The 26,417-nt window shown below is 37.9% G+C and overlaps 1 protein-coding gene across 1 annotated transcript in view; it reads left to right on the forward strand.

Annotated features, from left to right (window-relative positions):
* Nucleotides 1-26,417, forward strand: part of Hira (histone cell cycle regulator-like protein) — a 235,811-nt gene that overhangs the window by 146,045 nt on the left and 63,349 nt on the right. The window contains exons 9-10 of the mRNA XM_068230932.1: nucleotides 8,108-8,445; nucleotides 12,693-12,968. Coding sequence (XP_068087033.1) covers nucleotides 8,108-8,445; nucleotides 12,693-12,968 — 614 coding nt within the window. The remainder of the gene's footprint in view (nucleotides 1-8,107; nucleotides 8,446-12,692; nucleotides 12,969-26,417) is intronic.

Genomic DNA, 26,417 nt, shown 5'->3' on the forward strand with positions numbered 1-26,417 from the left:
TATTTATCTTCTGATGGTAAATGTTTCTGTCCAGTATTTTTGATGTTTCTATCTGGGCCTTTTCCAGATCATTTTTAATATCTTGTATCCATGGTTCTTCAGTTTTTCAGTATATGTCAAAATCTTGTGGGTTAGCCTTGAAGACGATAGTCTGTGAACGTGCCTATAGAATTTCAGTCTTAGTTTCCTGATGTCTGCGGCAAGGTTGGACAGTCTTTCTGTAGCTTTGCGTGATTCAAGTCTATACCCTTTTTCTTTTATCTCTGGCCTAGAATTTTCCTCAAGATCTTCCTTTCCTCCTTCAAGATGTTTTCCAGATCACCTTTATTATTAAGTACAGTACCAAGATTTCACTTGCATACAGCACTTCAGGTTTAATCACTGTATTATAATGTTTGATTTTTGTATGTATGGACGTGCATTTCTTGTTGTAGATGTTACGGGTTCTCAAATATGCTCTTTTGAGTGTTTGTAATCGGACTTTCTGTGGTTCCTTTTCCAACCCTATTGGTTCTAGGATCTCAATAGAGATATTGAAAGTATGGAACTCGTTTGATCTGCCCTTATTTTGTTTGTAATTCCTGAATGTTGAATTTAGTGCAAATAAACTTGGTCTTCTCGAATGAGATTTGAAGTCCATTTTTCTCAACACATTCTTTGAGGACTTCAATCTGTTTGATCGCTGAAAGATCACTGTCTGTCAGTATCGCTAGGTTGTCTGCAAAAGCTAAACAACTGACCTTTTTCATTGTTCTTTCGTCCAAGTTGAATGGGTTTCCAGTGCTTCTGAGGTTTCAATTCATTCTTCCATTCTTGAATTACTTTTATCTAGAACAAGGTTGAAAAGCAGTGGTGACAATTCGTCACCCTGTCGCACGCCGGACTTAATCATAAAGGGCTCCGATACTGCACCTATAAATTTTACTTTTGACTTCTTGTCCATGAGTGTTTCATTGATGAGTCTTAATGTCTTTGGATCAAGTCCTTGTTCTTCTAAGATGTTAAAGAGAGACTGTCGATCGACCAAATTGTACGCTTTCTTGAAGTCGATGAAACTACAAATAATCGGAGAGCTTTGGGTTGCTCTATTTTTCAATATCATCTTCAAGTTAAAAATTTGTTCAACACAGGAATGCCCAGGTCGAAAACCGGCTTGATATTCTCCAATTTTGTGTTCAAGCTGTTCTTGTACTCTTTGAAGAAGACACGCGGAGAGAATCTTGTAGGTGACTTGAACGAGAGAAATCCCTGTGTAATTATTTACATCCATTCTATCACCTTTCTTGTGTAACGGATGGATAAGTGGACATTTCCATTCTTCAGATAGCTTTTTTCTTTCCAAATATCCATGATTATTAGTGTGAGCTCCTCAAGTGTATTTGGGCCTATGTTCTTTAAGAGTTCTGCAACTATGCCATCTTTTCCACGTGCCCTGTTATTTTTGAGTCTAACGATGTGTCTCTGGATTTCTTCTTTGGTAGGTGGTGGAGATTCAGAGTTTACACGTACAGGAGTTTCTTTGGGCCATCTTAATGTTGGCTCCACGCAATTGAGTAATTTAGAGAAATATCTAGCCAACTCCTTACAATTATCCTGGTTAGACAGCGCAAGTTTTCCTTCTTGTTTTCAGAAGCATAAATTCGGTGGGATGCATCCTTGGATTCTTCTTGTGAAAGTCCTATAGAAGTCTCGCATATTGTGATCTCAGAAATCTTTTTCTGTAGATTCCAATTGGTCCTTCATGTTATCTCCTCTTCGTTTGTCTGAGTACTTTTGACATTTCCTTCCTTGTCTCCAGGATTATCATCATCATCATCATCATCATCATCATTATTATTATTATTATTATTATTATTAGGAGTAGTAATAGTATTATTATTATTACTTTCCCTTATCCAGCTCCTGCCGGGTCGGGGTAGTTATGGCACTTCTGCCTCTTCCCTTCCACCATTCCTCTTCCATGATCTTGTTCCAGTCTAAATTCCGTCTTCTTGTGCCGCTCTTTACTGATTCAGTCCACTTTGTAGATTTTCCTCTTGCTCTCATGCTTTGCCTCAAGCATCTATCTTGGAATTCTATTCTCCTCCATCCAATTTATATGTCCAAACCACATTAGTTTATTCTTTTCAACTCTCTGTCGCAACTTCCTTCCTAACATCTTCATTTCTCACTGTCTTTCCTTGTCTTTCCTATCATACTTCTTAGGAATTTCATTTTGCTTGCTTGAATTCTATTCTCTTGCCTACTAGACCAAGTCCAAGTCTTAGCTGCATAGGTCAGTATGGGTACATAGTACATTATGTACATTATCTCTTTACTTTTCCTTGGTACTTCTTTGCTCCAAACAAGTTTTCACACTTTGGTAGAATGCATTGCCCTCCTGTACCCTCCTGCTAATTTCCATGTCCACCCTAGCATTTTGCATTAATTCACTTCCTAGGTATTTAAAGCTGTCCACAATTTCCAGACTCTGATTTCCAATTTTCACAGAGCCCTTTCCTTGCCTTTCCCCTCTCGACATCACCATAGTATTGCTTTTCTCTGTACTGATTTTCTTGCCATACTTCTCAATTTTTACGTTCAGTGCATCTAGTTGTTTTTGCACTTCTTTGCTGTTCTTTCTCCAGATCACATCATCATCTGCAAATAGGAGCATCTTCATCTCTTTTTCTCCATAGACTTCCTTTGTTTCCTTTACAATTTCATCTATGACCATAATAAACAAAAGAGGTGACAGCCTACTCCCCTGTCTTAGTCCAGTTTTATTCCTAAACCATTCTGTCTTTCCAACGGGGGTCAGTACTCTGGTAACACAGTTGTTGTACATTGCTTGCACCATTTCTAACATTTTTCTTCCAAGTCTCTTTTTAACCATGGTTTCCCAAACCTCTCTGGGGACACTATCATATGCCTTTTCTATATCTATGAAAGTCATGACCAGATCCTTTCCATATTCCCAGTTCTTTTCCATCAGCTGTCCCATGCTAAAGATTGGGTCCACTGTAGATCTTCCACTCCTGAAGCCATATTGTTCCTCTTCTAACTCTCCTTCAATCTTTCTTCTCATTCTTTTTTCTAATATCCTTTCCATTATTTTAACTACCTGTTTTTGTTAACAAACTTCTTCAACATTTTGGTCCACACAAAAATAGCTGTTCGTGAGGTTACAATGGATAGGGTCAGAGTGAGAAGAAAATTCTTACAGCTACAGTTTTAATTATTTTACTGAGTATGGTTAGAGAAAAGCACAGGCGCAAAGTGTGGCAAAGAAAAATATTGGAAAGGCGAGTAGAATTAAGTTTGGAGAGAACACTTATGTCAGAACTTTAATACTCACTCCGTATGCTTCTGAGGGACATGAATTTCCCGTGCCAATCTCACAATCCCCTTCCAGCCTTTTCGATCTTGTTACTGCTCTTCCCAGTTATCAGTTTGGAGGGTCCAGCATACCTTGTTGATCTTCCAGGTGCTTCGGGGTCTTCCTGAAGGTCTTTTCCCATTAAGAGATCCCTTGTATACTGTAGGTCTACTGGTGCTCTGTTATCCTGCATCCTCAGTACATGTCCAGCCCAACGCAGTCTGTTGGGTTCTATCACACCCATTATAGTGTAGTGTTGATCGAGGGTGTAAATCTCATATTTAGATCTTTTCCGCCAGCTTTGAGAGATAGGATCAAACCATGGGCCAAATATTTTTCTATAAACTTTATTCTCAAGGACTTGCAACTGCTGCTGCTCTTTTTTGGTTATACTCCATGTCTTGGAACCATACAGAAGTACTGGTCGAATGATTGTATTGTGGATAATCATTTTTTCATTCCTTGTTAAAAATTTGGAGCCTAATATAGGGCTCATAGAGTAAAATGCCTTATTTGCATTCTTAATTCTAGCTTGGTGTTCCTGTTGCCTGTGGTTTTACTCATCGATTAATACACCAAGGAATTTAAACTACTCTACTCTTTTAAATATATATTTCCCAATTTTCATAGGCAATCTGTTAACCTCTTCATATTCGGTCTCTGTACAACCATGAAATGTATCTTTTTATCATTTACCCGTAAACCAATTTTTGCTGCCATTTCCTCTAGTTCCACAAATAACTGCCTAATTTCTAATTCATTGTGGCCAATAAGAACAATATCATCCGCATATGCAGCCGTGAAGATGGTTTTCCGTGGTTTCCCATTTTCACACCTGGGACTGGGACTGTACCTTAATTAAGGCCCCGGCCACTTCCTACCAACTCCTAGGCCTTTCCTATCCCATTGTCGCCATAAGACCTATCTGTGTTGGTGCGACATAAAGCCACTAGCTAAAAATTATATATATTTAATTCAAATTAAAAATACACAAAGATAGAAAAACATATAGTCAACAGAATAAAAAAAATTTTTTTTAAAAATGGAAACTTCACATTTAAACACGATGACTCGGGCCACTATCGTGCATAAAACTGAGAACGAGGTCTACTGGCTGCTGGTCATCTCGTCACTCCTTTTATCCCATATGAACCTCTCATGATGATCCGCATGCCGCTGGTTCAAAACCACATTGCGTTCGAAGACGGGTTCAGAGAGGAAGTGAGCAAGTAAAATGAAATGAAATGGCGTATGGCTTTTAGTGCCGGGAGTGTCCGAGGACAAGTTCGGCTTGCCAGATGCAGGTCTTTCGATTTGACGTCCATAGGCGACCTGCATATCGTGATCAGGATGAAATGATGATTAAGACAACACATACACCCAGTCCCCATGCCAGTGAAATTAACCAATTATGGTCAAAATTCCCGACCCTGCCGGGAATCGAACCCGGGACCCCTGTGACCAAAGGCCAGCATGCTACCATTTAGCCGTGGAGCCGGACAAGTGAGCAAGTGATCACTGAACATGTGTAGAGAGTGCGAAGAGAGGAAGAGTAGGAGAGCGGGTGACCTTGAAAGAACCAATCACAGTCTAAGTTACAGGATAGCCGGCGATGTGCCAGCCTTGAAAATCAAACGTGTTTGAGACCATGGATGTGGCGAGGATAACAGCCTGCAGCACAGCTATAAGCCGGGCTCCAGGGTAAAAGCACCAATTGAGATCCATTGGTTTGTTTCATCATTGCCTAACATCGAGCAGCAAGGCTTGGCGATGTGCCAGCAGCGAAGCTGCAGCATAAACATACCTTTATTCTGGAAGGAACTTGATTTTCTGTCCTTGAGCAAAATACAGCTAACATTACCATCCATACACAGCTTGCACATGTTATTTAATTTTATGGGAAAGCTAAACTCCATCATGATGTTCCACAGCCCTTCTCTCTGGATTGAATCATATGCCTTGAAGAAATCTATAAAGAGATAAAGAACTGACTCCTTATGTTCGCACACCTTATCATTAATAGTCTTAATTGCTAATATGTTGTCTGTAGTGGATCTGTTACTACGAAAACCATTTTGATAGTCCCCAGTAACATTTTCATCAAATGGTTTTAAATGCTGTAAAAGAATAAAAGACAAAATTTTGTAGGCCGTGTTTACAAGAGATATACCACGATAATTTTGAAGTTCTTCCTTATCCCTTCCTTTATGAATTGTGACGATAAGTGATTCCTGCTATTCTTTTGGAATAACTTCATCGTGCCATATCCTTAGAATGATCTTATATATGTATTTATGTAATCTTTCTCCACCATATTTAATAAGCTCAGCGGGAATGTTGTCACAACCCGAAGCTTTATTGTTTTTTAAATGTATAAAATTTTGTAATACGTCTTGATATGATGGCTCTGGTATTTGTTCTTCTGATGTGGAACTAGATGGTTTACCAATACAGGTTTTTGGATCAGCACAATTCAGCAAGGAATCAAAGTATTGCTTACAGTAATTTAATAATTTATCCTGATCAGCAATTAAATTTCCATACTTATCTCTCATAATACTCGATCTTGGTTGAAATCCTTTTTTAATTTTGTTGACTGTTCCATATATCTTGCGGATGTTCCTGTTTCTGTAGTCATCTTGGGTTGATTCTATTTGTTGTCCCAGATAGACTTTTTTCTTTCTACGAATTAATTTACTACATTCTTTCTGTTTTTCTCTGTATAGTTCTTCAACATCTTATTAGACTGCAGCCACATATTACGCCATATTGCCACTTCATTAACTGCATCTTGATATGCCTCATCGAACCATTTCTTTTACTTACTAACACCTTTTGGTATCACTTTCATTGCTACTGTTGTCATGATTTGTTCCGCGTTATTCCACATTCGTTCACAAACTTTGTCATTTGTTTCATCAGTGTCTTCTGTAGGATCTTCTTCCAGAATATCAAATCTATTTGTAATTTAATAATAATGTTGTTGTTGTTATTATTTTTATAATAATAATAATAATAATAATAATAATAATAAAAAACAGTCCTCAGATGTGGCTTGATGGAGCTAATTGGTCATGCACCTTCTTATGGTTAGTCCACACCAAAGTTAATAAACAATGTTAATGAAAACATTTCTCAACATGTTAATTAACTTTCGTTAACAAACTTCTTCAGCAGTTTGGTCCACACCAAAATAGCTGTTCGTGAGGTTACAGTGGATAGGGTCAGAGAGAGAAGAAAATTCTTACAGCTGCAGGTTTAATTATTTTACTAAGTACAGTTAGAGAAAAGCACAGACGCAAAATGTAGCAAAGAAAAATATTGGAAAGGCGAGTAGAATTAAGTTTGGAGAAAACATGTCAGAACTTTTAATTCATGATGCAGCTGGCTTTCAAAATTTTTTTGACAGTAATTTTGTCTGAAATTGCAAGTAACGATACTGATTATCGGAAAGCCGGCTCCACTAATAATGACAGGCTCTTATTTTTATAGGTATAACTTTAAGATTCCTAGCAACTAACAGACATTTCACTTGTGTACGTATTTGTCTAGAGTATCAAAACAAGCCGTTCTAGTTATGTGTTTGAAGCTTTATACAACAATATCAAGGAATTGGTAAAAGTACAAAATAAAGAAAACCTTCATTTAACCTAGTTAGGGTAATATTATTTTGTTGATACACAAGTGATTATGGGAGGTTAGGTTATTCAGCGAGGAGCGAAGCTGGAAATTAAACTACATTTGAACACAGCTAAAAGAATATCATACAAAATTAAAGTTACTGTATATTAGAACTTTCGCTTGCGACTTGATAGTACATTTTTAGAAGAATAAAGAGTTCATCATATTCCGCACTACGAATTTGCGTACTCTAATTGCATCCTTGCGTATGTGCGAATGGAAATGTTAACAAAAACACGAAAAGTTAATGAAAAGTTTCATTCACAAAAGTTAAAGAAATTTTGTTTATCAACATGCTCGAAAAGTTAATGAACACGCTATTTTGTTTACTGACCTACAAACATGTTCATGATACTGGTGGGTTGTAGCCAAAGCCGTGATATCCTGAAATTTTTATTTTGGGCTCTACTAGTGCAGATTTTTTAGGCGAGAAAAGATGACAAAAATGCATAATAATATGTTCTTTCATCCTCATATTAATGCTGCATTTGGCGATCACTGTATAAATCTTCCTCCACGAACATGCAATGCGGTGCTCACCCACTCTAGAGCCAAAGGTAACTTCTCTTATCTTATTTTCTCTTTCCTCCTCAAAAAGATTTCATTTATAAAATAAGGTACAATAATTCTTCTTTGTTCATGTTTGAGTCAATCAGTTGAGTGCAATTGGTACTAATATTGGTATAGGTAAAATTAGTGCATGGTTGGAATTTTCTTCTAAGTGATGGTTTCATTACCGAGCTTGATAGCTGCAGTCGGTTAAGTGCGACTAATATCCAGTATTCGGGAGATAGTGGGTTTGAACCCCACTGTCGGCAGCCCTGAAGATGGTTTTCCATGGTTTCCCATTTTCACACCAGGCAAATGCTGGGGCTGTAGCTTAATTAAGGCCACAGCCGCTTCCTTCCCACTCCTAGCCCTTTCCTGTCCTATCATCGCCATAAGACCTATCTGTGTCGGGCGACTTAAAGCAACTTGTAAAAAAAAGGATGGTTTCATTGTCTCTCACCTAGTGCATAGTGTTACGTGTCATTTTAAGAATGAAGAGCTCTGTTGTTTGTTCTTTAGGCCTCCCTCCACGAACGCATGTATGGCAAGTCTCTGACTGCCTCGACTGTTGGCCAAGCCATTGTCGTGGAGACACCCGAGTTGCTGGCTGTGCGAGAGCGCAACGAACAACTGCAGCAACAACAGCAGCAGCAACAGCAGCAGCAAGCATTGGTTGCCAACAACATAGCAAACACCACCCCGACATCGTCGCAGCCACTGCCCGTTGACCAAACATCGCAGTCCTCGACGCCTCTGACCCCTCACAAGGGACCTATCAACAAGCAGATTGAGACTCGTACGTCGGATGGGAAGAGACGCATCACTCCCATGTTCATCCCACCAGCGCCGGATACAGGGTAAGAAACCGATTTCTTATTTTAATGACTGTGTGATATTAGAAAGAGTAAACCAAATTAAAATGAGGGAGTTAAATCCACCTTTTCAATACAAATTAAATAGTGTTTATTAAATAAACATTTAATGGGGCTAGTTTCAACCTATTTAAAGGTCATCTTCAGCCATATCGCATGTGGAACAACGTATTTGAAACACAGTTTCCTTTCCACTGCAATAATATATTTGTGCAAGTCATATTTTAATTAGGACATTACTTTGCATGTATGCTCAATTTTACATCTCATCAAGATTATATATGATTCAAAGTGTAAAAGTGTATCTACACTCCACAGTGACATGAAGAATATCAAAAGACTTCTTATCTTCTACAACAACATTAATGCATATGTGCCCAATTCCATACCTCATCAAGATTGTGAATTTCGACTTGTATCTACGTTCTTGAATACTACGAAGAATACTAAGACTTCTTCTCATATATTCCCACAGCTAAGTGAACAAAAGTGTTTTAAGGAAATTCTAAATACATTTTTTTTATAGTGTCAAACTTCTATGATTTAAGACCATCTTTAAAACAACTGTGTTTCAAATACGTTGTTCTACACGCGATAAAGCTGAAGATGACCTTTAAATAGGTCGGAACTAGTCCCATTAAATGTTTGTTTAATAAACACTATTTAATTTGTATTGAAAAGGTGGATTTAACTCACTTATTTTAATTTGGTTTAATCAAAGTTCAGTACGGACACATAAAATGAAATTCATTTCTCTAGATTAGAAAGAGTGCCGATAATTTTTAAAATATCCAGTAGGGAAGGTATCATTAGGACGTTCATAATTTTTAACACAGAAGCAGCTTGATATAACATGTATTAGCACATGTAAAAGGGAAAGAAAAGACCTTTATAATTAACAGTGTGGAACAGTGATATGGTGGAAAGTGAGTGGAGAAAGACTGTTATTCATCAACCTACTCCAGTTTCCCGGGTGTGGTGTACAAGCGCTTGCAGTCTTCCCCTGTCTTGATATATCTTCTGTTCTAAGACATCTTCCCATCTGAGGTTTCTCTCCTTTACATCTGATTTTGCTGTCTCTATCCAGTGTTTCATTGCCCTTCCCATTGGTCTTTTTCCTTGGACAGTAAGGTCAAAGTATTTTGTGGCCGGCCTTTTTCTGTTCATTCTCATAATGTACCCATACCACTGAACTGTACGCTGCTTTATTACACTGGTAATAGGGACCACAATGCCAGTTCCTTTGGAGTAATTTGATTCATAGTTCTAATGTATCTCATTTCTGGTGCTTGTATTCCACTATAGTCAATCTTTTGTAGAGCACATGCCTCTAAACCATATGTGGGAATTGGTGCAAAGTTTAGTATGAAAGTTAACATGGCAGAGTAAGTGATGGAAGTTGTATAATCTCAATCCATAGGTTGTTGAAATGTAACTAATAACAATAATATAAACCAAATGCCATGGCGCAACAACCCCAAAGGGCCATGGCCTACTTCGTGACCACTGCTCACTCCAAAGGCGTCTAGATTGAGGTGGCGTGTGATCAGCACGACAAATCCTCATGGCCGCTATTCTTGGCTTTCTAGACCGGGGCCACCATTAAACTATCAGATAGCTCCTCAATTGTAATCATGTAGGCTGAGTGAACCTCAAACCAGGCCCTGATTCCAGGTAAAAATCCTTGAGCTGTTCAGAAATCTAAACCAGGGCCTCCGGGTAAGAGGCAGGCATGCTATCCATACACCGTGGGGCCGGCAATAGTAATTATTATTATTATTATTATTATTATTATTATTATTATTATTATTATTATTATTATTATTATTATTATTATTATTTGATGCCATCTGGCTGCTTGCTCATCAATTTTGACGTTTCGTTTTACTCTAGGCCTACTAGATGGCAGAGTAAACCGAATCTCTTTTGGGCGTATAAGGCTGAGTTTTAATTAATTTTGTCAGGTGAACACCAAATGCATCATCAGAGATCTTTTACTTGCCAACATCGCATGACACAGAGTGTAGAATGTACTTTTGTCCGCCCTTCAAAAATCCGACTATCTCTGCCGGGTTTGAACCTGCTATCTTGGGATCCGGAGACCAACACTCTACTGCTGATCCACAGAGAGAGCTAGTATGAACTAGAAATACGAGAGGTGGAGGGAAGGAAATTTACCAGTTATCTGTGTGTCCCTACACTTAACATTTTTGTCTTGTATTTTTATCTTTCGATTAGGTACAAAGGTTTAAAGTAGGTTTCGTTCAGTTTTTATTCATTAGTCTGTCTCTTGTTTGTTTGTTATGTGTCGGGAAAGCAGTTATACAGAATTTCGTGCAACTCTTTACTTAAATCCAGGAACAGCCTGTATACTGTGTGATTAGCATAGAGTAGCATACCAAAATTAAAGGTGCCAAAACAGAAGACAACAAATTTCTCCATTAATTTTAGCTGTATCAAAAAACTTTTCATAATAAAAGTTGTTTAATTCGTAGTACAGAATTTCAGATCTTTTATGCTTCATGCTTTATTACCATATATTAAAAATAACAGTTATTTAAAATGATTACATTTTTACATTTTCCACAAACTTGGAGAGCATCACAAGGAGAATTTGATTACCTGTATTTAACCTAAATTCCTGCATAAAGCAAGTGACTTTTTATTGCAATCCCAGGACTATTTATTTTCTACATGGTGCAACAGAGAGTTGGCTGTGCGGTTACGGTCACACATCTGTGAGTTTTCATTTGGGAGATAGTGGGTTCGAACCCCCTGTCAGCAGCCTTGAGGATGGTTTTCCGTTGTTTCCCACCTTCACACCAGGCAAATGCTGGGGCTGTTACCTTAACTAAGGCCATGACCACTTCCTTCCCACTCCTAGCCCTTTCCTTTCCCATTGTCGCCATAAGATCTGTCTGTGTCAGTGTGATGTAAAGCAGATTGTAAGGAAACCTACTTGCGGCAAGTTCTGGCGATATTTTGCAGAATTTTTCCTGTTGCAGTGATAAAGTGTGTCATCTACATTACCAACCGTGTTGCGTGTAGTGATTCTTATCTGAGGGGCATTTTTTGAAGCAAGGAAAATGTAAGAAAAGGTTGACCTACAATTGGATAAATATGCTAACTTTTATGCTAGATTCTAATGGGGAATCAAACCCTCGTCCTTCTGGATGAACAAAGTGTGCATTTACGACCTTGGTGTTTCAGATTATTATTATTATTATTATTATTATTATTATTATTATTATTATTATTATTATTATTATTTTATTTATTTACAGAGTTTACGCCCACATTGGAGCACTTAAATCAAACTACAACAAATTTGTCTTCCTATTCTTCTCCCAAAAATTCTTGAGTCTGGGTGACCTGGCTGCCCTCTCCGCATCCGTTATGACATATTGTTTCCTCTGTACAGTGGTCAGAGGAAGCCTGATGCATTTATTCTTCAAAATACTTTTCTCGCCTCTGTTTTCTATGGTTTGCATGGTAATATTCAACTCATTATTATTATTATTATTATTATTATTATTATTATTATTATTATTATTATTATTATTATTATTATTATTTCGTTTTGACCAACTAAGGACAACGTCATTTCAACTGTTTTCCTTGAGCTTTAATGTTGGTCCAGTACTCCTTCATTCGTATACGGTGTTGCTCCTTTCGCTCTTCCGTCCATGCCTTTCCAGTTTTCATCTTCGGCTTTGGTTGGAAACTCTGATGTTCTTGGAGTTTTTTCTTAAGTGGGACACGCTCCTGGATATCTTCAAATGGGATCCTAATCTCCTGCAGATCTTTCTGTACTTCACTGAACCATACCCCCTTTGCCTTTTTCTCTTCGAGGAAAGTGAAAATGCGGTTGGTTAACCGGGTTGACTTCATTCGGGCCATGTGTCCATAAAAAGTAATCCTCCTTTTCCGCATCTTGTCGGTTATTTTCTCCACATGCGAGTACAACTCCTGGTTGTGCCGTCTCCTAAACTCGCCGTTGTCTTTGACTGGACCTAAGATTTTCTCAAAATCTTTCTTTCCTTGGCCTCCAGTTTCTCCATCATGCCTTTTTTGTTCATGGCGAGACATTCCGCTGCATATAGAGCCTCTGGCCGGATGACAGTGCAATAATGTTTGATTTTTGCATTCAGAGATGTAGATCTTATTATTATTATTATTTACGTGTTACGTAAAATCTGTTAGTGAAACATCATTGTTTTTTCTGTTTCCAGAGATGTACCGACGCCGTTTGGAGTGACGGGAGCACAGGCTCCCACATTTCGGAGCTCATCAGAAGCCAAGAGCAGCATAGTGATAGAGAAACGCGATGACATTGTCGATCCCAATGTCAGTCACAAGTCAAGCGATAGTACTCCACCTGGCAGTGCCAGTAAGATTGCGTCGCCTGGGGACCAACACATGTCGGGACTGAAAGTGCTCATTAATGCCCAGACGAAAAAGGAGGAAAAATCTGTGATGAACTCGGCACCACCACCGATACCCATATCGTAAGTAGATCATTGGTGAACTTTTTGAAGTCATTGTAAACGAAAATAGTAGCTGAACTGGATGAAGGGAACTTGACTTAGATAGGTAATGATGCCAAAAAAAGAAAAAAATACAAACATGGTATAGTCGAATAATATGTACTGTAACCTCTAAGCGGGTAAGACAAAAATATGGGAAGTTATTAAATATAGAACATTTAAAATTAATCGTAAATTAAGATCAAAAAAATTTTTTTAAAGCCGGGCTGAGTGGCTCAGACAGTTGAGGCGCTAACCTTCTGTCCCCAACTTAGCAGATTCGATCCTGGCTCAGTCCAGTGGTATTTGAAAGTGCTCAGATACGTCAGCCTCATGTCGGCAGATTTATTGGCATGTAAAAGAACCCATGCAGGATTGAATTCCAGCACCTCGGCATCTGTGGAAACCGTAAAAGTAGTTAGTGGGACGTAAAGCAAATACCATTATTTATTATTAAATTGTCCGGCCCCATGAATAATGGTTAGCGTGCTGGGCTTTGGTCACAGGGGTCCCGGGTTCGATTCCCGGCAGGATCGGGAATTTTAATCATCATTGGTTAATTTCCCTGTCACGGGGGCTGGGTGTATGTGTTGTCTTCATCATCCTTTGATCCTTATCATGACACGCAGGTCGAATACGGGCGTCAAATCAAAAGACCTGCACCTGGCGAGCCATACCCGTCCTGGGATTTCCCGGCACTAAAATCCATATGCCATTTAATTTCATTATTAAATTTAAAAAATAAACAACCACTAAAGGGTGGGATGTGGATAGTAGACTGGACCCTACGAGGTTACGTGACATATTGTGGAAGTAAAGTAGGGATGGTATAAAAATGTTAGTGTTGACCTGTAGAAGTATCGTAAAGAAAGGAATAGAATTAAGTAATTTAATAGATATATACTTACCAGACATTGTAATAGGGCTTGAATCATGGCTGAGAAATGATATAATGGATGCGCAAATTTTCTCAGAGATAGAATAGGAGCGAAAGAAGAATGTGTAAGCTACGAAAAAGTTAAAGATGACAAACTTGAAATTCTAGGTGTAAGGCTCATTTCTAAAGATAATAGGCGACTTGTTGTCTTTGGAGTGTACAGACCGGGAAAGGGTAGCCCTGACGCTGATTCAGAATTATTTGATAAGGTAATCAGCTTTGTGGGAAACGATATGGAATGGAATGTGATTGTAGGGGGAGATCTCAATTTACCAAATGCTGATTGGGAAGGTAATGCGAATGACAGGAAGCATGACCAACAAATGGCAAATAAGTTAATATGGGAAGGACAGCTGATTCAGAAAGTGATGGATCCAACTAGAGGGAAGAATATTCTGGACGTGGTGCTGGTAAAACCAGATGAGCTTTATAGAGAAACTGAAGTAATGGATGGTATTAACGATCACAAAGTTATTTTTGTCGTAGTTAAAAATAAGTGTGATAGAAAGGAAGGTCTTAAAAGTAGGACTATTCGGCGGTACCATATGGATGATAAAGGAGACATGAGGGAGTTTTTAAAAAGTAACTATGATCGGTGGAAAATGGTAAATAAAGATGTAAACAGACTCTGGGATGGGTTTAAAGTAATTGTTGAGGAATGTGAAAACAGGTTTGTACCTTTTAAGATGGTAAGGAATGGTAAAGACCCACTATATTATAACAGGGAAGTAAAGAGACTGAGAAGGAGGTGCAGGTTGGAAAGAAATAGAGTTAGAAGTGGCTGTGGAAGTGAAGAGAAATTGAGAGAACTTACTAGGAAATTGAATCTAGCAAAGAAGTTGGCTATGGATAACGTGATAGCAAGTATAATTGGCAGCCATACAAATTTTAGTGATAAATGGAAGGGTATGTATGGGTACTTTAAGGCAGAAACAGGTTCCAAGAAGGACATTCCAGGAATCATAAATGAACAAGGGGAGTGTGTATGTGAGGATCTTCAAAAGGCAGAAGTATTCAGTCAGTGGTATGTAAAGATTGTTGGTTACAAGGATAATGTCTAGTTAGAGGAGATGACTAATACTAAAGAAATATTACAATTTATGTATGATAACGACATATACCATAACATGCAAAAGTTGGAAACTAGAAAAGCGGCTGGAATTGATAAGATTTCTGGGGATATACTAAAGACAATGGGATGGGATATAGTACCATATCTGAAGTACTTATTTGATTATTGTTTGCATAAAGGAGCCATACCAAATGAATGGAGAGTTGCTGTAGTAGCCCATGTGTATAAAGGAAAGGGTGATAGACATAAAGCTGAAAATTACAGGCCAGTCAGTTTGACATGCATTGCATGTAAGCTTTGGGAAAGCATTGTTTCTGATTATATTAGACATGTTTGGGAAATGAATAACTGGTTCGATAGAAGGCAGTTCAGGTTTAGAAAACATTGTTCCGCTGAAGCTCAACTTGTAGGATTCCAGCAAGATATAGCAGATATTTTGGAGTCAGGAGGTCAGTTGGACTGTATCGTGATTGACCTGTCTAAGGCATTTGATAGGGTGGGTCATGGGAGACTAGTGGCAAAAATGAGTGCAATTGGACTAGACAAAATAATAATAATTATTTGTTTTACGTCCCACTAACTACTTTTTAAGGTCTTCAGAGACGCCGAGGTGCCGGAATTTAGTCCCGCAGGAGTTCTTTTGCGTGCCAGTAAATCTACCAACACGGGGCTGTCATATTTGAGCACCTTCAAATACCATCGGACTGAGCCAGGATCGAACCCTCAAGTTGGGGTTAGAAGGCCAGCGCCTTAACCGTCTGAGCCACTCAGTCCGGCGACTAGACAAAAGAGTGACTGAATGGGTGGCTATATTTCTAGGAAATAGATCTCAGAGAATTAGAGTAGGTAAAGCTTTATCTGACCCTGTAATAACTAATAGTGGTATTCCTAAAGGTAGTATAATTGGACCTTTATGTTTTCTTATATATATTAATGATATGAGTAAAGAAGTGGAATCAGAGGTAAGGCTTTTTGAAGATGATGTTATTCTTTGTAGAGTAATGAATAAGTTACAAGATTGTGAGCAACTGCAAAATGACCTTGATAATGTTGTTGTGAGATGGGCAGTAATCAATGGTATGATGATAAACGGGATTAAAATTCAGGTTGTGAGTTTCACAAATAGGAAAAGTCCTCTCAGTTTTAATTACTGCGTTGATGGGGTGAAAGTTCCCTTTGGGAATCATTGTAAGTACTTAGGTGTTAATATAAGGAAAGATCTGTATGGGGTAATCACATAAATATGATTGTAAATAAAGGATACGGATCTCTACACGTGGTTGTGAGGGCATACCTGCCAATCCTTCTGATTTATCCGGAAACTTTCCGTTTTTTAACTCGTCTTCCGATTTTCCGATTTATTTTTAATTCTTCTTATTTTTGACCAATATAACCTCCAGCAAGGTCACTAATCTTCTGCTAGGATAAAGGATAAATTCTCATGTGCTTGTGTAATTTACCCAACCTCATTTTTAAGCATATTTATTTGATGCTTTATTTCGCTAGTATATCGTCCTTCGCCTTCGTGTATCGTGTTTCCTGCTTGCTACAGCAGCATGTGTGCTTTGTGGCTGGGGATTTGGTGGTGGTAGTGGTGGTGATTATTGTTTTAAGAGGAAGTACAACTAGGCAACCATCCTCTATATAACACTAATCAGAGGGAATAAATGGAAGGGGTCCGACACTTCAAAAAATGAAGATATCGGCCAAAGGAAGACAAGGGCACAAAGGGCGTGAAAATGAAAGACTCCCTAGCCCTCGCAAACCTAATAGCGTCGGGGTCGGAAAAGAACAAGAGTTGGCCAAGGGAGGTCGGATAGGATAGATGAAAGTGAGGAGCCTAGCACAAGTAAGTGGAAGTAATGCCAGGACTCAGCTGCGGGCCCCGTGGTCGCCAACCCACGCTCCAAAGTTCAGAGCCCCTGGGGCCTGGGGATTTGGGACAGCAATAGTCATACAAGCAAGAGAGGCTGGTGCGCGCTAGCGACTCGGTTAATTGGGGCGAAAGGAGGAGCTTTGTAATGTGTGGTTTGCCTACTATTAACATTGTTTCTGTGCGTAATTCCGTTGGAGTTGTAGGCCACGTGTTTTTTCTAGCGTTTCTGTGCTTTTCCCCGTGTCAAAGTCTTATGTTAATAATGTATGAGGCATACCGATCTGTTTGGTATTTTGTGGCTTCGCGTATTTCAGTGCATTTTTGTACATTCTTACTTCATAATTTTAATGAGTTGAATGAATTTCAGGGAGTTGTGTCGGTGACAGTTTCTGCTATTTTCTCTTCACGTTATGGTCAAAAGACACAACAAACGTTATTTCCATGTGTTCACAGATACGTACCTATAAAATTAAATTTCCGTTCATTTTACAGTGTAATAAAGGAAACTATTGTGCGTTTTTTGCATGTGTCGGTGTGGTATAAATACAATGGAACCTCAATATCTCAAATCACCTCGGGAGATAAATTCTAGTTCGAATTATCGAAATTTTTAGATATAGAGAATACCGTTTTGAGCATGTATAGCACATAATTGAATCATGTGCATCTACTGAATACATTATTTTTAACAGTACTTAAAAATATACAAAGAAACCCTGTTTTACGGCATCACTTTAATTATAGCACTTATTATAGTAACATTTTAGAAGACAGTATTATAGTAACTTTTTAGAAGGCAAGATACAGTACATACAGTAGTGAAACAAGAAATATAGCTCCGTTAGCACTTTTGGAAAAAAATCTGTTTGTGTCTTCGGTTTGCTGCGGTTTACCTTCCCTCCCTTCACGCTGAAACTTCTCGTCAATATCATGCAGCCGAGTTTCGTAAATGGAGCTTGTCATTCACGACTTCTGGGCTTGCTTTTGTGTGTGACCAGTAATTAATTGACACCCGAGAAGCATTAGTTCCCAGCTTCACTGTAACCCTTTCTTTACTTGTTAACTGTTTCTCACAAACCACAAATGCCATATTGCACAGTTAATGTTTCACAAAATTCGAGTTACATAGTATTTTTTGCTTCAAGGGAGGAAATGTTTGCTTCGAGAAATTGAGAAATTCGTGTAACCAAATTTTGAGTAATAGAGAAATAAATACACGTGAAGAATAGGACAGACGGCTGGAAAATTGAAGTTACTTCAAGGTACGGAAAATTTGAGTAATGGAGGTTCGAGATATTGAGGTTCGACTGTATTATTATTATTATTCATATGTACGTGTCTTAAATGAGAGTGATATGTTATATTTTCTTGTAACAATTTTATGGTTTTTTTTATTTTAACATTTTAAATTTAATGGCCAATTCACATTGTAACTGTAGACATGTATGCCTTTTATTCTGTCCTTTTTTTCACTTAGACCGTGGTGCAATATATGTGATGAAATCCAAGAATTTAAAAAATCTTCCTGTTTTTGATTTCTAAAAGTTGGCAGCTATGTGAGGGTGTTTAGTGGTTGTAGTAAGGATGTAAAGGAGAGGGCATATAAGTCTCTGGTGAGACCCCAGTGTATGGGACCCTCACTAGGATTACTTGATTCGAGAACTGGAAAAAATCCAAAGAAAAACAGTTCGATTTGTTCTGGGTGATTTCCGACAAATGAGTAGCATATTCACAACTCAGTAATTTTTTCCACCTTGTCAATACATTAGTTGCTTAAGGCAACTTATTGGCTAAAAGTGGTACATGTTTCATATGTTATTAACATCTTCAGCCACATAACACTAGATGAAAAATTCATATATTGACAAAGTATCAATGCTTTGAGAGAAAGTGTCCTTAAAAATAGCATAAGATGATTAAATGACAAAATACTCATGAGAAAATACATAAATTCTTATTACAATTGAAAGCCATTGTCAAGGAAACACTTGTACAATAGTCCATAGAGAATATGTCCTGATGAATATTCTTTTCTTAAAAAGTTAATGTTAGAAAAAATAATTATAAACTAAAATTATACATTTTGTAGTAATTGTCGAAATGAAGAAATCTAGGTTTCATAATCACTAGGTTCATTTGAACTGTCACTTTCACCACATAAATCATATCACGGTACAATTCTCCTCCAGTATCATCATTTAGCAAAGAACACAGCATCTCGGGATGAGGAAGCCATAGTGTAAACAAAGAGCAGCTAGCGTCATTTTTTTGTCTCTAACTTGGCAATGCAAGAAGGATAAATACAGTAAAACCTTGATGCATTTTTTCTCAAGGAAGAGGGGGGAAAATGACGATGGATGCGAGTAAACTATAAATGTGGGTACCATAAAAAAATGGTGTTAATGTAAATCTGATGATGATGATGATGATGATGATGATGATAATGGTGGCATATGGCTTCCGGTGAGGCCTGGTGCATGTCTTACGAGTTGATACGGGCCTACCTAGGATGAATTCTAATGTTGAAAACGGCGCACACACACATACAGCCCCTGAACAGTTGGAATTAACCAAGGAATGTTAAAATCCCTGGCCCGGTCGAGACCCCTCAGACCAAAGACCAGTACGCGCTAACCATTTAACCATATAACCGGACATGCTCTTACTCTACATAACTATATCAAAATATTCTGACCATGATATACGCAATGAAAACAAAAAGCATGACTTGCTAGTTTTTGCTTTCCTTTACATCTCATAATAACTGACAATCTTTAAAGTCATTTCTCTTATTGCAAATTAATGATATACGTAGATATTATGGCCATAACCTGCATTTTTATGAAGATTCCATATACCATTCGCGGACGATAGGTTTAGGTTAGAGATCCAACAAGGCACAGCTCGGACGATGTCACAGAGGTTAGAAATTCAACACGGCATATCTCGGACAATGTCACAGGGGGCTATGCGAGGCTGCCAACTTAGGAACAAGTTACAAGACCAGGCTAATAAAAAAAAAACTATTGGTCTGGCTTCGTTACGTCCGGCTTGTAACAAGACAATTGGGCAAGGGGTGACAAAGTGGTCAAACAGGCCTCTAGCATCCCACAGATTCCACAAGGTACAATGTGATTAATCACCCTGTGACAAATTAAAAGGTACCTGGCACACGCCGCGACGATTTTAAACTGCACGATTTTCTCATTTTCAACTACGGTGGCAGGCCTACCCTGCCAATAGCAACACACAGACGTGCCAAGTCTCCCGATTTGAGCGGGAGACTCCCGATTTTTCATCGTTCCTCCCGATCTCCCGATCGCCGGGTCCGATCTCCTGATTTTCAGAGCAATATCCGTAATTTTCGTATTATTTTAAACTACAAGTAATTACAAGTAACAACTCTCATTACAAGTAACAAGTAACAACTCTCATTATTGTTCCGTATTGAAGATGACGTTAGGCATAGATATCAAGGATAATTAAATAAAAAACCACCTATTCAATACTTTCCACGTTTAATGTGGTTATTATCTACATGATTTTATGTAGACTCATTTGGTCAGGTACATGTTTCACCCATTATTTTGGGCATCTTCAGCCTGTAAACAACCTTTAGGTCAAGGTTTGGGACCTTTTTAACTAATATAAACATACTAATATATACACTATATACAACATATACAGTATATACAATATATACAAACATAAGTCAATACAGTAAAGTTTTTTGGTCCTAATCTATTTAATATGGAAAATGTCCAAAACTAAAATGGATCTTCTTTTCGGTGAAGAGGATTGCAAATCGGGGTTTATGTGACCCCTATATCATATTAAGTACTTGACGTATCGTGTCTGGTGACAGGATGTGTCGTCAACAATAAGTGGAGATTTGAACTGATTGTAGGTTGGTCAAGATTGAAAATATAAATTTAAATTGAATGTGTTTTAACTTGGCAGTTCTGGTTAACTTAAAATGTTCAAAACTAAAAATAAAATGAAACGGATCTTCTTTTTTCTTGAGAAGGGGTGATATTAAAACTGGAGCTTGTTTGACCCACGATTTTCATTTTCATGTTCTTGACGTAACTAATATTTAAATGTGTTGTCGTGTACAAGTGGAGATTCAAAAGCCGATTGTTGTAGGTAGACTGGTCAAAAACGTTGTGAATGAAACTGTTAGCGTCTTGACTTTGGGTCTCATGTAACGTCAAGGAACTGACAAGAGTACAATATTTAGCTGTTTCATAGTTTTAGGCTGCTGCTTAATTGGGAAGAGACATCCTAGACACTTGATACAGTCTTGTGTGAAAATTGTTCCCGTTGATGTGTTGCTTGGTCTTTGGGAGGGATCTTAAGAATATCTGTAATGAAGTAGAAAATAATTTTGAATTAAAAATTTTTTTGAGCACGCGTTGTGATAAAATGTATTAAATTAACACCTCTTAACTGTAAAATGACTTACTTGTTCAGTTAATACTAGATGGATCTGTCTGTTCCGGCAGCGCCTGTCTTGTCACCATTTCTACTCCTGGTGTTGTAATGGTGCGGTAATGGAGGGGCGGGGCATGGAGGGAGAGTGGGGGTAGGCTGGTCTATGGGCGTGTGTGCTGTTGCTGGAGGGGAGTTTCTAGAAGCAATATGGGCGGGTTTAACTTTTGGCATGATGGATGAAGCATTTGAGTGTGGAGATTTAAATAAATGAGGGATTTTGTTTTGATCTGAATTCACGATATTAATTAATCTAGGTGTTAATTCGTACAAAGGATTTTTAATTTCATTGACGTCGTTGAGATTTTTATTTTTATTGTAGGTTTGGTCTAAAAAGATGTGTAGGTTTTCCAGTTCATTCATTAATTTCCCTTTACCTATGCTTCTAATGATGGTAAGATCTTTCTCTATGGATGTAAAGTGATGGCCCGTTTCTCTCATATGTTGGCTCATCGCTGAGTACTTATTGTGTTTTTGAGCGTTATAATGTTCCAGATATCTCGTGTTAAAGCTGCGGCCAGTCTGTCCGATATAAGAAAAACCACATTGTGTACATGTTAGTTTATATATGCCGGACCTTGAATAATGGTTGCTATTGTGATTGACCTTGTTGTGGTTAAAAAACATGTTTCGATTAGTGTTAACTGTCCTGAAGGCTATATTGATATTGTGCTTCTTTAAAGTATTTGCGATCTGATGGACGGCTGGGTTGTTATATGTAAATGTGGCGAAACTGGTTTTTTTAGGTTTTTCTGGGATGAGGTTAGTGGACAATTTAATTTTGATTTTATTAATCAAACGGTTGACCATATCTATTTTAAACCCGTTCAGTTGAGCAAGATTCCTTATGTACTTCAGTTCAATTTTTAAATTGTTGGGAGAAAGAGGAATTTTTAAAGCTCTATAAATTAAATTATAGAAAGAGGCTTGTTTTTGGGACTTGGGGTGTATGGATGAATTCATAATAGTTAAGGGAGAGTGTGTAGGTTTCCTGTATATTCGAAAATCGAAGGTATTATGTCCGCGTGTAATAGTTAAGTCCAAAAAGTTTAATGAGTTCCTAACCTCATCCTCTTTAGTAAACTTAACATTGGGGTCAATTTTGTTTAGGGACTCCAAGATCTCGTCACTATTAGTGACATTTTTGTCGAAAATTATGAAGGTATCGTCTACAAATCTCAGCCATAAACATACGCCTTTTATTTGTGTTATAATTTTTGTGTGTTCTATTGTGTCCATATAAATGTCTGCTAAGATGCCAGAAAGAGGGTCGCCCATCGCTAAGCCTTTTTGTTGGTAAAACTTTCCATTGAAAGAGAAAAAGTTGTTGCTTAAGACAAAATTTAATATCTTCATGAATTCTTCAATTTCCATCTTACTAAGGCCGCTGTGTTTATTGATATTATCACTGATAATTCTTACAGTTTCTTTGGTAGGGATGTTTGGGTACATATTTACGACGTCATAGGAGCACATTGAGTGATTGGGGCGCAGCTTAAACTTGTTTAAAATTTCGCAAAGAGTGAATGAATTTTTTAAAGGGTGTTTATTATTGAATACGTAATGTTTTTTTAGAAAGCCGTGAATGAATTTTGATACTTTATAGGTGGGGCTGTTTCTACAGTTTATGATAGGGCGTATTGGAATGTCCTTCTTATGAATCTTTGGTAAGGCTCTGGCTGTCGGAATACTAGGGTTCATGTTAAAAAGTTTTTGTTGTTCTTGTTCATTGAAAAGAAAGTTAGAACTTCTTATTAGAGTTTTTAGATTTCGCTGAATTCTCGTGGTTGGATCTTTGTTGACTCTTGTGTATATTTTGTCCTTAAAAAAGTCTTCTGTTTTTTGAATGTATGTGTTTTGATCTAGGAGAACTGTGGATCCTCCTTTGTCCGCTTTTGTGACAATAATGTTGTTGTCGTCTATTTTCTTTTTTACGTTCTGGATCAATTTTTTGTGGTCGAAATTTGAATATGCGTTTATTTCTTCCGCTAGTTTTGGTAGTTTCTTTTTTACCTCGAATCTGGTATCATTTTGTGTTTCTAAAGGGAGTTTAGAAATGTTAGCCTCGATCTCAGCTACTGTGTTGATAATATCCGTTTCTTTTTTCTTGCTAGGCCAGTTATGTTTTAAGCCTTTATTCAAGATTCCCATTTCTTCTTCAGAGAACTGTACGTCTGTCAAATTAACTACTGTGGGTGTATTGTTCTGTGAGGGAGCCGCTTTTTGCATGTCTGAACTGCGTTTTGGTAATCGTGATTGGGATGCTTTTAATTGAGATAGTTTCTTGTCGAGAGTAACTTGCTTCCTATCCAATAAAGCAATCAGTTTATTGTCCACATGTAGCTGGAAAGAGTTCCATTCTAACGGATGTAAAGCCTGAGCTAACGCTAAATGAACTCTATATAACTGCAGATTTAAAAGCGACTTCTTTTTATATGACGCTTTAATTTCATTTCTTAACCAAATGTCGTTGACCTTGTTTTGAACTCTAATCAAACTTTGGTTAGATAAGTTTTTTCGCTGTGTAGGTTTCAAAAATTTTGGGATCAATTTTAGTTCTAGACACTGTTTTAGAAAGGCTATGTCTTTAGTTAGTTTACATATTTCCTCGTTCTATCGATATATGGCTGAGTATGGCAGGTCGATAGTAGTTCTAATAATGATACCAGATGGCAGTACGGGGCACGGTGGCTAGTCATGTGCTGCTCTTTGATCTATAATACAGTCATTCTCTTTGCAAGCGAGTCAAGCGAGTAACATTCTCTTTGGAGTAACCTAACCTCAGAAGTAGCACACCATAGTTGTTTTACCCGTAGAAGTGCTCGTGTTGTGCCTTAATATTTGTTTTGGCCAAAATGTCAGAAAAGAAATATGGTGCAGTGTTTAAAAGTGCTTATAGGGAAGAGTTTCCGTTTTGAGTGAATCCAGAAAGGGACCAACGTTCACATTCTGTACTATATGTAGGTGTGAATTTTCAGTTGCACATGGCGGGAAATGCGATATAGTCAAGCATATGCAAACGAAAAACATAAGGAGAGTGTCCAGTGTGTAGAAAGAAACCAGAAACTGAACTTTTCATGTAAAAACCAAGATGTAAATCCTGTGACGAATGCCGAGGCGTTATTTACGTCATTTATAGTAGAACATAACCTGCCTGTAAATTGTGCCGATCACGCCGGGCCTTTGTTTCGCAAAATGTTTCCTGATTCGGAAATCGCTAAACGATATGGGTGTGCTAGAACGAAAACAGCGGCTATCATTACAGAAATGTGCATGGAAGAAAGGAAGAAAATTGTATCACATTTGCAGGTGAATGCATTTTCTGTTGCTACTGATGGTAGCAATAAAAGCAACTTGAAGATATATCCCATTGTTGTAACATTTTTTAGGCCTGAACTCAATGAAATTCAGAGTTGTCTACTCTCTGTGCCTAATTTAGAAGGGGATGCTACTGGAGCTAACATTGCCAATCTTTTGCTCTCAACTTTTCGGGAATTCTGCATTCCATTAAAAAACTGCCTAGCTCTTGGTGCTGATAATGCTCCAGTAATGGTAGGATTAAAGAATGGTGTGGCAGGATGTTTGAAGCGGGAAAATAGTAACATAATCATCGTAGGCTGCTCTTGTCACCTAATTAATCTTGCTGCCGAGAAGGGTGCGGCGTGCTTGCCCGTAAATGTAGATGAAAGTATAATTGATATATTTTATTATCTGGAAAGGAGTGCAAAGAGGAAAGAAAAGTTCAGAGAATTTCAGACTTTACACAACACTGAGATCAGGAAAATTCTGAAGCATGTGCTTACTCGATGGTTATCACTAAGAAGGTGTTTAGATAGGATTTTGCTTCAGTGGGACCCTTTGGTTACATTATTCAGGAGCGAAATTGTGAGGGAAGGATTCTCAGATGGGAACTTTGAAGACTTACAAAATTCCTAAGCGCAGTTTAAGTGCAGATGTGTCTTGTTTGTCTGAAAACATTAAGGAATGTCATAACATTTCACCTCACTCCTCAGTTAAAAGGAAAACCCAGTCATCAGTTTCACTTAAAAAAAAATGAAACTACTGATCACACTAAAAGCCATGCATTGTCACGTGAAGAACGACTTTTCATGTTCCTTTCATCAAATTTACATAAATCTTTTTGCCATTTTCTCTCAAGTTTTATGGATATCTTTGAGAATCCAAACGTAGCTCTTCAGTCAAGTATGCCGCACATCCACTTATTGAGGTCAGTTTTGGAGGAACTATTGAAGAATGTGATGGCAAGGTTTGTGAAACCAGACGTTATTAAAAGATCCTCCTCTCTCCTTGATGTAGATTATCATACTCCAGCAAATCAAAAGGATGATTGTGATTTGATGATAGGGAACTCTGCGTTTGTTTTAGTGAACACCTTGAAGTCTGAGGAAAAGTGCGTATTCTTTAAGTCTGTTAGAAAGTGTTTCTCTTCATCGTGTGACTACATGGTTCACAAATTTCCATTCAAAGATGAAGTTTTAATTAATGCAGAAGTTGCAAATATTTCTGCTATAAGTAAGGCATCATTTTCTAGCCTTAGATTTTTCATTAACAAGTGTCCGAACATTTTGACTAGTGAAACGGAACATTTGGATAAAGAAACTGATATTCTGCACTCCCAGTTCTGTAACTTTCAGCTTGAAGAAACAGACCTGGCAAAAGGAAGAATTGATGCTCAATGGGCATTGGTAGGTCAGATGAAATTAGCTGATGGTGTACTTAAATATGACAGACTCTCTAAGGTGATGCTTGCTATTTTATCAATTCCACATAGCAATGCAGAATGTGAAAGGATTTTTAGCAGAGTCACAAAGACAAAAACACAGTGCAGATCCTTGCTGTCTGAACAAACTTTGGAGAAACTTTTAACCTTGAAATCAGTTCAGCAAGGCAAGTGCTTTGAGCAAAAATTTAGTTCCGAGTTTCTGAAGAGGGCTAAGTCAGCTACTGGTGTGTTGAACAACAATTAGTCATAATGTGAGTGATCACCATGTTGAAGGATGAGAAGTCACATGTTTCTACAGTTCAGGCATGTCC

This window comes from Anabrus simplex, chromosome X, assembly GCF_040414725.1.
Source record: "Anabrus simplex isolate iqAnaSimp1 chromosome X, ASM4041472v1, whole genome shotgun sequence".
NCBI lineage: Eukaryota > Metazoa > Arthropoda > Insecta > Orthoptera > Tettigoniidae > Anabrus > Anabrus simplex.